At 34.9% G+C, this 14630-nt stretch overlaps 1 protein-coding gene and 1 long non-coding RNA gene across 4 annotated transcripts; one reads left to right on the forward strand and one right to left on the reverse strand.

The window, feature by feature from the left end:
• Window positions 1–865: 865 nt before the first annotated feature.
• LOC122576889 lies at window positions 866–5632 on the reverse strand. Of its 2 annotated transcripts, XR_006319937.1 has the most exons (7): window positions 5075–5632; window positions 4971–4993; window positions 4765–4889; window positions 4580–4638; window positions 2967–3170; window positions 1749–2669; window positions 866–1013 (listed from the first exon to the last, which is right to left on the reverse strand). It is a non-coding gene; the product is annotated as an uncharacterized LOC122576889 (long non-coding RNA). The 2 variants fall into 2 exon arrangements; XR_006319936.1 differs by having other exon boundaries at window positions 2967–4638.
• Window positions 5633–7861: 2229 nt separating this feature from the next.
• Window positions 7862–14240, forward strand: LOC122576869 (phospholipase B1, membrane-associated-like). 2 transcript variants are annotated; one of them, XM_043747734.1, is made up of 7 exons: window positions 7862–8219; window positions 9078–9173; window positions 9543–9754; window positions 9854–10030; window positions 10668–10795; window positions 13543–13721; window positions 13865–14240. In XM_043747734.1, the coding sequence occupies exons 1-7, from the start codon at window positions 8090–8092 to the stop codon at window positions 14008–14010; spliced, it is 1068 nt and encodes a 355-aa protein (XP_043603669.1). In that variant the 5' UTR covers window positions 7862–8089; the 3' UTR covers window positions 14011–14240. The 2 variants fall into 2 exon arrangements, with proteins under 2 accessions (XP_043603669.1, XP_043603668.1); XM_043747733.1 differs by having other exon boundaries at window positions 7863–8219; window positions 10500–10795.
• The last annotated feature ends 390 nt before the right edge of the window (window positions 14241–14630 follow it).

Genomic DNA, 14630 nt, shown 5'->3' on the forward strand with positions numbered 1-14630 from the left:
TCCTTGTTGTCTGTATTTTGTCTGTTATTGATTTGATATGCTGTTTCCATGTGAGTTGTGTATCTATGTGGAGTCCTAGGTATTTGACTTGTCTTGTTTGTGTTATGTGCGTGCCGTTCAGTAGGATGTTTGGTGGCGTCTGTTTTCGCAATGTGAATGTTATATGGTTGCATTTGTTGGGGTTTGCTTTTATTTGTTTTGCTTGCAGCCACTTTTCTATTTTTGTGGAGACCCAGAGTGACGTCACATGGCCCATTTGGCGCGACGTAACAAAGAGATTATGTCAGTTATGTATATTAATATCCATCTATTACGTCCGGCAACATTACATTACATAATACAATATGTGTGTGTCCTACGATATTGATACCCCGAGGTACAACCACACCTGGCTTGATTTGTCCTTGAACAGGTGTCCTGTTACAACTATATTTTTAAGGAAAGCTATACGACTATTCCATACCTCTGTTACGTAAAAACATCCGTCACTTCTAACCCAAGCGCACTATAATAAATCTCAGGCATCCATACTCGGATTAAATTATAAACAGCTATTTCTCAGTTTTATTATCTACGTACAGCTATAATAAAAAGTCTGGAATAAAATATTGTTGGCCTTCCCAAACGTTCCGAAAAAAAGGCTCCGATGTCCTTTCATCTCTGACAGATATTAATATTCTGTAGCGTACAAAAAAAGCAAGCTTAGAGATCGTAGTGTGATTCTGCACTTTATTGCACATCTTTGGATAAGAAATTTATAAAAAAGCAGTTTGTGCAAAAACGACCTTTAGGTGGAATCGAAGGACAAATTTTGTTTAATGTGTCTACATTAATGTGTCTAATAATGTGTCTACATTCTGCAAACAAATACAGGAAAAGTAGCATCTATTGATACAGGTTAATACCCAGTTATCATCCAAACAGATCAATCCATTATTTTTGTTGCATAACTTCCTTTCCACTTGGCCTTTTCTTGTATTTTCCCTTTATTTTTTCCTTGCTATTTAAACACTCTGAAACAAGCGCTTTGTTTAATACAAAATAAATATTTCATTCAATTTGATAGAAAATAAGTGTCAACTTAGGGATATGAGTGTAAATGGATGAATATGAATGGTAAGCATAGTTTTTACGGTCTGCAGGCTAAAATAAACTATTCATGTAAATATTTCATTTATATAAGGAAAACAGATGTTCTTTTTCTAGTATTAAACAAATATTTCTTTTATAATTGAAAGAAATATTTTCCCCCAAACATGAAATACTTATACCCTGTATATTTGAAAAAGAACTATTTGTATGTATATTTAAATAGAAAAAGATTGAATCTATTTTTACAATTGGGGGTCACGAGCTGATAAGCGTAGAAATAACTCGAGTTAATAAGGGAGGAAAGATAAAATTTTAGTTTTCATGGTTTAATGGAAAAGATGAAGTAGTACTAAGAGGGTAAGAAGAAGAAGTGATTAATCCGAGAAAGTAAAGATACAGAAAGAAAGTAAGAGAAAAGGCAGTATGTAAGCAAGTTAAAACTGTTCAGAGAAATAAGAAATTACAGCGATAAACGATGAATATGAAACACATCAAGAGAGACGGCAGATCGGTACGATAATACGAGAAAAATTAATACGAAAGGAAAGAAAAAACGGTGCCACCTATCGGGTGAAAAGAGAACATAGTCAGATGATAACGACGGTAAGTCATATAGGTAGATACAAACATAGGCAACATAAGAGTAGATAAAGTACCTTTTGCATCTTTGTGGCCCGATGTAACTGTCTTACCGACTTGGAAATTCGACACTCATTTCAGCGTCCTCTACTCATAAACGACGTTCACTCGATAAAGTACTTATTAAAGAAGAATCAATGGAAGCTAACAGCATTCATGTGTATGTGCATACTTGTATGCCTCCAGAGAGAGGAATATTTGATCAGCAGTTGTATTTTTCGAGTACTTTAGTAGTATTAGAGAAGGAATGAGAGCGTTCAAGTTTATGGTTCTGGTTGTTCCCGGACTAGTAGTGCACAATGCGGCTAGGTACTGAAGATGACACACGCTACCATATACAATATTCTATAAAATTATGGATCCGAACTGTTTGGTTACACGCTAGTATAGACAAGAACCTATTGTTTTCCACGGTACAAGAACCTATTTAATTGTATGGTTCTACGGAAAAGTTCATATCTATTTGCCTATCCGAGATAGACAACTTTGAGAATAACAATATCGCGCAATAATTCCAATGGCAGAAATATTTTCTCATCGCAGCATGGAACCACATAAATATTTTTTTCTCAGTACGTACTATTAAGATTGCTGGAATGAATTCAATAACCTTGCACGTGAAGTCATGTACTGTTGTAAAACGTTATAAATTCGTCAGTTCCCAAGAAATTAAGTGAGCAAAAGTCGTTGGCTATCGGATGTTAGGTTTCTATCGACGCTCTAAACAAATTTCGAATTCCTTATCTTCCGTGGTGCTTCTTAAATTGCCAAACATGTATATGGCAGTTTTATCTTATTATTGTTGGTGCTTTAACTTTTTGACCAAACTTGGTTTCTCGGGCACCAGTCTTTATTAACTTGGTTTTCTCCTTGCAATAGTGTTGCATACGTAGAGGTTATGACATATCACATGTTACACCACATGTTTGACATCACATCTGAAATATATTATTTTTGAGTGTATTCTAGAGACTAAATTCAAATCTATGCATAAAAACCTAGAATTTGTTGACAAATGTCACCAGACATGCGTTTGCTGTCAATTTACAGGGTGCTCTATAGATGTGAAACAATTTAAAGTGTGATTCTTGAATCTCAAATTAACTAAAGATCAAGGATAAAAAAAGTTGCATTCTCGGCTTTGTTCTTTAGTTATCGACAATTAGAAATTATCCGAAATATCCCAGTGCGCGAGGTAACTCGCTTACACGAAGGAAAGTACGTCAGCAGCTTACCTCGTGTTTCCTGTGGTCATTCGCGGACAGTTCAATCCGTTTTTACATCTACAGATCAGTCAACATCTCTACACTGGTTTACCATCGTCCGGTCAGTCATCATCTCTGCACTGGGTTTACATCTTTAACTGAGTCTACATCTGTGCGCTGGTTTATCAGTCTTAGATCATGTTTACAGCATCTGCTATCTCACGAACACTAGACCTTGGGTTTTCATCGAAATAGGCCTTGATAAGGTTTCATGTTTCGGATTAAAATTCATAAGGGGTATTGAGCGGAAAAGATAACGTATTAAGAATAATTTACAAATAACACATTTTTATCATTTATATAAGCTGAAGTAGATAGCAATTCCATAATATAATTATATATTATACTATGGAATCGATAATATATTATTTATGTGCAATTCAGTGACGTTCTTAACTTCAAAATTGTTGACATTAATCAAAAACATAAATAAGCTTTAAACTGTGAACACCCTAAGTATTAAAAATAAATAACATATTTACATCCATTTAATTGTAATAATGATTTAATATCGTTGTAGTATCTATTCATTGAATATTTGGTATATGTTACAACAGCTGAGAACTTTTTCAGCATTAATGAAGAAAATATCTGTTGCTGTTACAGAAGGTTTCAAGATTGAGGGACATTTCAAGATCGTAGTATAAAGTCACATTTTATCGAAACAACAATTTTTTTGAAATTTCATGCATTGAAACTTGTAGTCGATTGGGAGCCTATTAGCTTTTGTTCAAAATATCTTTTTGTCAAATTGTGTGTAATGCAATAATATTTTATTAATTATGTATGTAATAATAATAATATATATTAATAATAGAGATATATATTCTTTAGAATGATGAGATCTTTGCATTCATAAATGCATAATTGGATTGCAGGGTTCTTTGTTTTGCTTGTAAAAACTAGCTCCGATTAAATAACAATCAGCTATCGTGAATAATTATGTGTCATTGTGCCTTTGGCTCGTTCACCTGGCAGGTAGCGATGGTTTTTTGCGGCACCGTCATGGCACGATCTCGTCTACGCTCAGGTTACGAAGGTCTAAGCTACGTCGAGCGCTATTGCATGAATTTGAATCTGAATTGCATCTGAATTGTAAATTTTATTAAGTATAATGTGAATTATATAAGAGTGTCTGTATATACGAGGATACTCTTTTCTGTAGCCGTGATAAGATTAATTAGTCGTGTACACATGACAAATTCTATTAAAGACTGATGAATATTCCTAATTTTTGCATTCAATGAAAATAAATGACACGGAATTGTAACGGTAAATAAACATATAAATGTATTTTAGACGCTTTGTATTAATTTAACTAATCAGTTTAACAAAACATTTAATGAAAGCCTCTAAAAGACATTTAAAATACAATTACATAAAGTAATTAAATCACAAACAGTGCAAACTCATGGTAGAGAATATTGAGCATATTTAAATGGAAAGTTAAGCGTTGAAATTAGACCTCGTGGATGCTATTTTCAGCAGAAAGCAGAGCTGCAGACTCTTTGCATATGGAATGACTTTTATGTTACCTTATTCCTTCCATTAACTTGTTAAATAGACATAAGTTTTTAGCTCACCACAAATGGTATGCCAATTTGATCTTTGTATTTAGTATAATACTGCGTCCGTACTTGCTCTGCAAAGATTTGAAGCCCATAGAAAAACGCCGTGTATAAGTAAATTTTAGTAATAATTATATTTGTAATATTTAGTACATGCGAATAGTGCTATTGTACGTAAATGATTATCTTTCGTGTAATACCATATCCCATAGTGACCGATGATAAGAACCTCACTCTGTGTTATCGCTTACACCAAACCCTAGTTCTAGCAGCAAGCCATAGATGGGGTAGTTTCGATTCCAGTATCAGAGAGGAAATTTCGTCTCTGAAATTACAGCCAAAGTACAGAATAAGGAAAACATGCAATCTTTTCACGTACTACATTCTGCGGATCACCTGGACTTACCTTTTGGTTACATGCAACGTTATCTGTTCAATATAGCAGCAATTTGAATGAAAATTAAGACTGAAGACTTCTACAAAATTATAAGTAAAATATAGAATGAATACCTTGTAATCACAAAGAAATGTGGCGACACTCGACAGCACAAATACCGCCTTTTCGACACTAACTAAAACCGGACGACGATAGCGCAGTGGTTAGCGACATAGGTTACGAACGTTTTGGAACCCGGGATCGAATCCCGTCGCCCGTAGTCCGTTATTTTCCTTTCACGATTCTATAATAGGAAGAAAATACGACAGCACCCCAACAGCGACGACATCTACCGCCAGGAGCCATCACAATCAACACGACATATCCGCATCAGAAAGTATAGAATTTTACACTTACATGTACTTCTGCCTCAGAAAATCGCAACGCAACCTATAAATAACTCGAAAAGACAAATTACGCTCAGTGAAGAGAGCAAGAAAAACAACAACGAGAGCTATACAAGAGCAAGAAGATCAACAAAAACCTGCCTCTGTGGATAAATGTTTATTGATCGTTCAAGTACATCACGAATGTACTGAAACTAAGGATGAAATTTTGCGTAATGTATTACGTGATGTTTTCTGTCATGTCTTGAGCGATTTCTTACATTTTCTACGATGTTTTGCGGTATCTTGCAATATCCCACTGTGTCCCATGTGTGTGTTATTGGCTTTGTGAAAACAGTAGGTAATATTATATTTGTTTGTACAGTATCTATTATGTTATTATGTTTTACGTTGTTTTAATAACGTGGAACTAATCCCAGAAGGAACAAAGCCAATGTATACAACAACAATGAGGAGTGTTGGTACATGTGCTTTTGATTTATTTTCAGAAAAAGAGATATATACATTAATTGTTGTTTCTACACACAACGACAGAGAAAGTATCTAAAAATATTATTATAAGATCATGTATAAAAATTATCAGAATAAATGAGAGGAAGTTTTGTGAGACCATTAGGCCAGCGTGTAACACGCACATCGTAATGTATCGCCTCAAACGGAAACATTTTTATGACGTTCTATGTTCTTTCGACCAATCGCGGGGAGACGCGATCGCGATAATACGCGTCAACAGGAGTCGTAAATTCCCGTTACAATTGCAAGAATCGACACCACGAATAGATCGATCCCCTTATTTAGGTTAGGATAACAAGGGTGATTGTTGTAGTATAACGCTGCGATTTACAGGGTTATAAATTTGTACATTTCCAACACTTAATACACTGAAGAGATACAGCGTGATTGACAAATACGAATCGAGGAAGTGAATTTGACTGTTCCAGTGCTTGAAAAAGAGATTGAAGAGAGTGACCGCTCTCTCGCGTTGAGAGCAAGTAAGTTTCGTTCTTGTGTGATTACGGAGGAAAACTCGGTGTGGGTGTGTCTTTTGAACTAAGAAAACGGATTCGTTGCTCACACTTTTCGTTAGTATACTGAGGGCAACGATCTGCGATGACCATTGGTTACAGCCAACGTGAACAGATGACGATTGGAGGAGGAAGCCTCCGATCGGCGTGGCTCGGGGTTGACTTTATTCATAGAAAAAACCGGCTTTTCGGTTAGACACTTATCCACCTTTTCCGTTAGGTGACTATCCGCTTTTTAAGTACCAGCTATGTACCGAAAATATTTCTAGGATGAGGAATTCCTTCAGGTCAAACATGTGAAGCGAAAACATATCGAAACAATGACGTTAAGATGTTAACGTTTTAAGGTGGGTCCTTGGATTTATTGAGGGTCGGAAGGACGGTACGTAGACCGTCGGTGGTCAAGCAGCGCGGGGTGGAGTGCAGATGTCTTGTGCGACATATCACCTATTATAAATTAGTCTAATGTCGACGTTTCCCTGTTAGAAAATAAGTTAGGTTAAAAAAAGATCATGTGATTTCATCCTTCTCAGCGAGGCAACCAACGAGTAAACATGTGAGTAGTAAGCAGTAACGAACTAGAAACTAACATCTTGCGTATTAAAGCTGTACTGAGTGTTCCACGAATTCCGTTCATTTAAATATTTCCAAGTTTCATTTAAATATTTTAACACTTTCGCTACGGGTGCCGCTTATAGGCGGCGACCACGCGACGATCGGTACCCCATATATCAGGCATACACCAGTGCCATCTGTAGTCAATAATGTATATATAACATATATCCTGTAATTTTGTAAGCCTTTCCATATTAAAGATTTAAATTGTACTTATCATATTGGAGCAAAGATTGTTTTATTATTGTTTTATTCAGCAAATTTGTTATTTAAGACATAGGAAAACATTTATGCAGCAATTACGCCACTGTGCGCATTTGTGGCGCGCGCCGCCGTACAGGGAGAGCACTTAGGCGGAGTGGACTGCCGAAGCAAAAGGGTTAAAGGACTAAAAAATGTGGTAATGGGATTTAGAGAAAATGCAAAAGTCAGTTTTGTTTTTTCAAATGAAATCATATGCCTTTTAGGACGTTAATCCATTTCGGCATTCTCTACAAAAAAGTATTAACCTATTTTTATCGGACACTATATTAATTTAGCAGATATTTTAACTTGAATGTATCATATTTAACGCACAAAAGCCAAGGAAAGTAACATCTGTAACATTTTTTACGGGAAAAATGTTTTTTCAGATCTTGTTTTGTTATACAATTTCTATAGTATATTTAAAGTATAATAAGAAATGACGGTAGTAGATGCATATTATACAATATGTAAATCATATCGCTCAAGCTTTGCCTATCCGTATTCATTAATTTTCTTGACCTTATTGACGACGTAAATGCAAATACATAAGCAAGAAAAATAATTCAGGTTGATAATTGAGATAATTGAGAGTATATGAATCAAAGTATATAGCTCGTTTAACATTATGATCATGTATCATAGCAGTTTCAAATCTTTTACGAGTACGAACAGTGTTCGTAACGTTTGCTAAACAACAGTAAGACTGGATACGGTGCTATCAAGGGCCCTCAATAATACGCGTAGCAGTTAGCAGTCATCGCAAGAATTTATATCTTTTTGTCTTTATAATTAACAAAAATAAGATATCACTGTGGAAACTTAAAAGTGACCATTTGATTGTGCAAGAAAACTTACGATGAAGAAGCTGTATCTGTGCATTGTATTAGAATTATGCGTGCTGACCATGTCGCAAAGAACTGCCTTGGATACGTCGATTCTTGGTTACATCTATCGTGGATATCGTAATTGGTTAACGCACTCCTACGGTACGTCTGTTTTAGTTTATTTCGTGTTACGTCTTTATGCAGTAATTTCATTTTCTTTTGGTTAGAGAGATGCTTTTTGGAGGAAAATTGAAATACTGCGAATCTTATTTTTCATAGACTAATGTTTCATTGTGAATATATATATATGTTCGCGATAAAATGATAAGTTGACGAAATTTTTTTCAGTAAAAGTAGACATAAACTTGCACAGCAAGGATTATTTTTCTTTTAACATATAAATATTGTAGAGATTATACCTTCAAGTGACATACGCTATGAATTCTGTGGCACCCTCTTCTGCTTCTGGAGATGAGGAATTTTGTGAACAGTACCTATTTCGAAATTCGTAACGAAACTAAACAGCAGTCCTGAAATGTATTAAATGTGACGAGCTGTTAGGTAAATGTGAAATCAGAAGATGTCTGTACACCATTTCCATTTGTTCTTAAAACACTGGTCAGTCTTGTTATAAGAGTATAAGAGGCAGCAACATGATTGTGATTTCAGATGAAAATTAGGTTTTGGTTAGGTTAGTGACAGGGTGCAGGGGGAAGAGTTGATACCTCGCCACCGAACGCGTTTACTTTATAGCATAAATCTTGAAAATATACAGTAGCTCACGATAGTTTTCACATGCTATTAAAACTCTAGACAATTAAAATGCTCTTATTCCTATAAGATACAAGTATCAAGATTATACATCTGTATATCTAAAATTTAGAACGCATCCGATAACGTTTGTAGAAGTTTTGACATCTTTCGTTGCAATTACTTGATAGGAATTTTGACATATCGCGTGTAACGTTACATCACAGATGAAGCATTTTTGTAAATTGTTTTAATATGACTATTTTGTAGGCACAGGAAATGAGGATCGAATGTCTCAATTACGGAATAAAAATAAATTTCAAAAGGAAGTTCCAATAGACGTCCCTTTTCCTTGCAACGTTACAGGTAGTTAACCAAATTTATGATTTATTTTATTATTTATCGTCATATTTATTCTTTAAAATCATTATTCAATTTAAATCGAAGATTTCTTTTATTTCCAATCATTTTTGCAATTTATCCTAAGGACAATCGGTAAACTTCTGTGGCAGGAAATTACAGTGAAGAACGCCGTTCTTCATAATTTGTAGTTACAAAGAATGTCAATGTGATTTCGAATTCATTCATAGTCTTGTCCTATTAATATCATTTTTTAAGACAGATCAGATATAATATTACAAGCTCCTCACCCTTATGTAGTTTAAGAATAGTAAAATTGATGCTTATCTTTTGAAGATCATATGTATTCTAATGTCTTTACTTTAATTTATTTAGCTGGCAGGTCTTCGAAAGTTCCCGAGTCAGTTCATCGTTTAAAACCAGGGGACATAGATGTCATTGCCGCAATGGGAGATTCTTTGACAAACGGCGCCGGTATTACTTCGTTTTATATATTCGAAGTGAACATTGAAAATAGAGGCATAGTAGGCAGTATCGGCGGTCAGGGAACTTGGCGACAGTACCTGACTCTCCCTAATATCCTTAAAGTTTGTTCATTTCTTATATTTATATTGTTTACGCGTGTGATTTGTGATATCGCTATAAATGCAAGTACTTCTTTCATAGTTGAATTTTCCTATAAACAGGAATTCAATCCTAAATTAGTAGGTTATTCACTTGGAGACGCTATAAGTACTGATCCAGCTGCACAGTTAAACGTCGCTGAACCTGGGACTATGTCTAAAGATATGACTTTCATGGCGACATATCTAGTCAATAAGATGAAGGATGACCCAAGGATAGATATAAATAAACATTGGAAGGTTCGTATGTTCGTAGGCAAAGTAATTATATACAATACATATTTACTATATGGGAGGTGGTGTTTTAATATGCATATAACCATTGAAATTAACAGCTGATTAATAGAACAAAAATTCTCATAAAATCTAAATTATTTACCTTTACTACTTTTATTTAAATATTAAAATAAAAATTACCCAAGACCTTTATACGTTCATTAATAAGGAATAAAGATTATAATGAAATTATTGTCATTATAATTCGAGAAGTATTTCAGTGCAGTTCTGGTGAACTATTTTCAAGAATTAATTACATTACCTTTTATTCACTAGAAACACACTTGCAATATAATTAAAAATTATAATTACAATTAAAAAAGATTAGATGTAAGTATAAAATTGAACAATTTCTCTTTTTTAAATGAAATTTATAATTTCATTTATTATTTAATCTTTTACGTAATAAAATATATATTTTTATGTTTTACAGTTGATTTCATTGATGGTTGGAAGTAATGATTTTTGCACCAACATGTGTGTAACTTCTCTACGGACTATGTTAAATGATCACAAAATAGATTTAATTAATACTCTTAGAATATTAAGAGACAATTTACCAAGAACTTTCGTTGCTCTTATACCACCACCTCACTTAAAGGAACTGGTTACTGCATACCAAGGAAGAGAGTCATTGCCTTGCTATGTGTCATCCATGATTGGATGTTCATGTATGTTTGCTTTAAAATTTAGAGATCAAAGACCGGAATATTATAAAATAATTGAGAGGTTTGTATAATTTACTGAATTTACGAAGCATTTTAGATATTTTGTACTTACATATGCAATTTATAAGGATTTTGTTATATCATACTTTGTACACAAAAACGGCTACACTTCCGATTTTAATGAATTTAAGTTGTGAAACTCGACCTTTTTCCTATAAGGGGTAAACTCACTTAATTTTCGAAATATTTATAGAAAGCTGCTGCTACTATTATATTGAATCTTGCTTATGAGGCAACATATGCGTCAGTCTCACGTAGGAGATACAAGAAATCACTAAATTAACTTATCACTGGTGATATCCTCGCGTCGTAGTTCGAACGATTCACAAGTAAGGAAATAAAATTCGGATTTTTACATGTGATAGTAGAATTTATTGTATCCAACGGAGTAACAGCTCAGAGTGTTATGACGGAGTGTGTACGGTTCAGAATCTTGCAGTAGGGTGTTCCAAGTGCTGATTTTGGAAGCGTTTTTATATGCTGGGGTTTGGGCCTTCTAGAGGGGTTGCCGCCGGGAGCCAGTCACAAGTGGTTATCCTGTTACTGTCTTCTCGGCCTGGGACACTAGCTGATTATCGTCTCGATGGCTGTGGCCTGCAGGAGGTTTGTCAGACGTGATTACCCTATTATTGTTTTATGACCCTCTGACAACAACAATAGTACTCAATGTTGGCGAATGTCTAACCTGTCGCTCCACAAAATGCGTGAGGCCATTAGCCTCATATCGACATTGAGTAGCATTGCCGTCGTCCCGTATTTTGTTAAACTTTTTCGTTTTTCCACGAGATCATCCGTTATACAGATCGTTTCGCGCCAGCTATGATGTGTTTATAGAAACGGCGGATAAGCGATCGCACCACGCTGACGCATGTGTTGCCAAGGACGTGCATATATAGGTAAGATTTAATGTAGTATTACCAGCAGATTGTTGCAAATATCTCGGAAACTAAAGTCGGGTAATGGTATAATGTTTATAGTATAATATTGTTCAAATGATGAGTTTTACACCATAGTTAAATCTCATCAAAATCGGAGGTGCAGCCGCTTTTGTGCCTAATTACCTTAATTTTTATTTTATATTTAAGCGTATTTCATTCTTGTTATATATTGGTGAATAACTTTACTGAAAAGAGTTATTAGAGGACGATATAGATTGATCACCCTTGAATTCAATTCACATTAAGATCTTATTGATAATACGGGCTCAACTTTGGATGAAAAAACACTAATAAATATTTAATATATTTATAAACGTATATTATGAATGCGTATTCAGACGACCAGTTCGTATTTCTACAATACATATCTAGTGATGTGACCGATACTGTATCAATGCTATCGACCCCGACCTACAAATTTCAATCTGTTATCGATTAATATCGATCAAAGGCAAAGGTATCAGTTATCGATACGGATTCTTTTCTGTATAACAAGTACTGTACTTGAAACACCACAAACGTATCGAAAATCGTGTGATACCGCAGATAAGTTCCAATACAGATTCTTAAAACCAAAATAAGATGAAAATCGAGAACAAAAGAATCGCGCTTTGCTTTTTACACGAACGAATGTAGATCCGCAGTTTACCTCGTACAAGTCGTGGGGAAGAAGATTATGGCATTGGAAAACGTAAACCATCCTTGTAAGAAAAATCATAGGTTAGACGTTAAATTCGCTTACTCGTTAAAATCCATATCAGCAATTCGAAAATCGTCCCATTAAATTTTCGAGTAGAGAACGTTAATATTTCCTCTAGTCCATTGTTACCATAAGTGATTAATACATAACAGCGCATATAAACAATGTTTATACGAATTTGATACACGCACCGCGATCGTCCCGTTCGGGGGTATGCTAAATGTCGTCGCCACGATGACTAACATAAATTCAGCACTTGCGACATTTCGTGAGCATGCGCGAAAGTCGGTGGAACGGTTCCATGGTGGGGTGAGTGAGATACGCACAGGATGCGCCTAGTGAGAACTCGCGACTCGCGCAAATTTGCCAATCGAGTTTACGTGTAACAATAAACGACAAGTTTCCCTCACCGATTAACCAGAAGCTTGGTGTTACGCAGGAGGTCTAACATTTCGTTTCTCTTATTACGAAGATCGGCCTGACCCTTACACGAACGACGCGTGAACGCAGAAATTATCGAAACGCAAAGAGGCTATTGACCAATTCCGTGAAAATGTATTGATATGGTGTAAATACCCCTTCTTTCATCCTTCGTTTTCTCCGTAGAGGCATTATCGACAATGCTCCATCAATGTCAAATAGCTTAAATTTACCTCTAGCATTTACTAAATCAATATGGCGGCTATCCCGATTAGGAATGCGGTTTTTATCCTAATTATCTTGAAAAGATGTTGCAGCTTTCCATTACCATGCCATGTATCGGAAATCGTTAATTTTGACAATAGATTATTCCACATCATTTCCTACGTGTAACAAAAATTGTACTATAAAAAGCTACGAACTATTAGTTACTATGGTAATTCAAATGATCAGGAAGTATAATTACGAAGCCAAAATGTGACATACTTGTACTGAAAAATGCGAAATGTTGGTAACTAGCAAAGAAATTTTACTTCTGTCTCAGCACGGTGTGACATTTGACTCCACAATCAGCTTGTTTTTATTATTTCACATTTATGCGATAGTATTTCCCTAACAAATTTCAAGTACCGTTTGATATCGATTCTAATATGCATGTGAAGAATATGTCATTTTGTTTCATTTTTTTAGGTGGCAAAAGATTGACGAAGAAGTTGCTAATTATCCAGAATTTCATAAAAATGACTTCACTGTAGAAATTTTACCGACTCTGGAAAATGCAAAAGTACCTCTTGCCGAGGATGGACTTGCCGATTTCTCATATCTTAATGCTGATTGCTTTCATTGGAGTCAAAAACTACATGCTATATGTGAGTATAACAGATGAAACTGTACTATTTAATACTATAATTATTATATATATTTATATTATGCTATAAGTATTAATACTTTAATATTATAATTATTTAATGAGTGTTACGTTGATAATCAGAAACGTTTTGTGTTTCCCAAGATGCGAATAATCTGTGGAACAATTTGTTGGAACCAGTTGGGAACAAGAGTGGAGCTCTTACTTCGCTATTTAAAAAATTTCTGTGTCCTACTTCGGAAAGACCGTTTTTGATGACGTATAAAAATTCACAGAACAACGAAACATAAGGATGGTTAGAGAAATTAAAAACAGTTTCTGTAAGTAAAAGATGTATTATAATCTTCGTATTTGCCTATTTAAAAACGACGAAAATTATAATCAGCAAATGTTCTAAAATAAGAGCTAATGTTGGATCCATAGTAGTATTTAATTTTTACTGCGGTATTGCAGTCATTATCATATTGTTTTTGTAATTTAAGTTCTTTGTGAATGAAAGTAATAAAGAATATTGGTAATACGTTGACCAATGAAACATTTTCCCAGTCCTCGTCGGACGTTCAAATTCAACATAAAATTCAGCTTTTTCGAAGATGTTTCGCTTTTCCTATTTTTTCGCTTTAGTTAGCTAGTTGCCTTTTTCTCCTGTTGCTTTTGTTTAAAGTATATACATATGTCGGAGATGAAAAGAACACCGGAGCCTTCCTTGGGAACCTTGGGAAAACCCCGTAATATTACAATTTAGACTCTACCGTAGCCGTAATTAAACAATTATCATTCAACCTGAGTGTACTTATTTGGGATCCGTGACAATGAGCTTGGGATCGAGGCGACAACCAGTCGCCAGCGTAGCCGCGGTCAAGGGATGAACATTTGTTCAACAAAGACCTTATCCGCCAGGTAAGATGGT

The sequence above is a fragment of the Bombus pyrosoma genome, linkage group LG17, assembly GCF_014825855.1.
Source record: "Bombus pyrosoma isolate SC7728 linkage group LG17, ASM1482585v1, whole genome shotgun sequence".
NCBI lineage: Eukaryota > Metazoa > Arthropoda > Insecta > Hymenoptera > Apidae > Bombus > Bombus pyrosoma.

Coding starts and splice junctions, on each gene's coding strand:
- LOC122576869 (XM_043747733.1), top strand. CDS start 8,090: ATGAAGAAGCTGTATCTGTGCATTGTATTAGAATTATGCGTGCTGACC. Junction 10,031..10,499: donor ATATAAATAAACATTGGAAG/GTTCGTATGTTC, acceptor TATGTTTTACAG/TTGATTTCATTGATGGTTGG. Junction 13,722..13,864: donor TCAAAAACTACATGCTATAT/GTGAGTATAACA, acceptor GTGTTTCCCAAG/ATGCGAATAATCTGTGGAAC.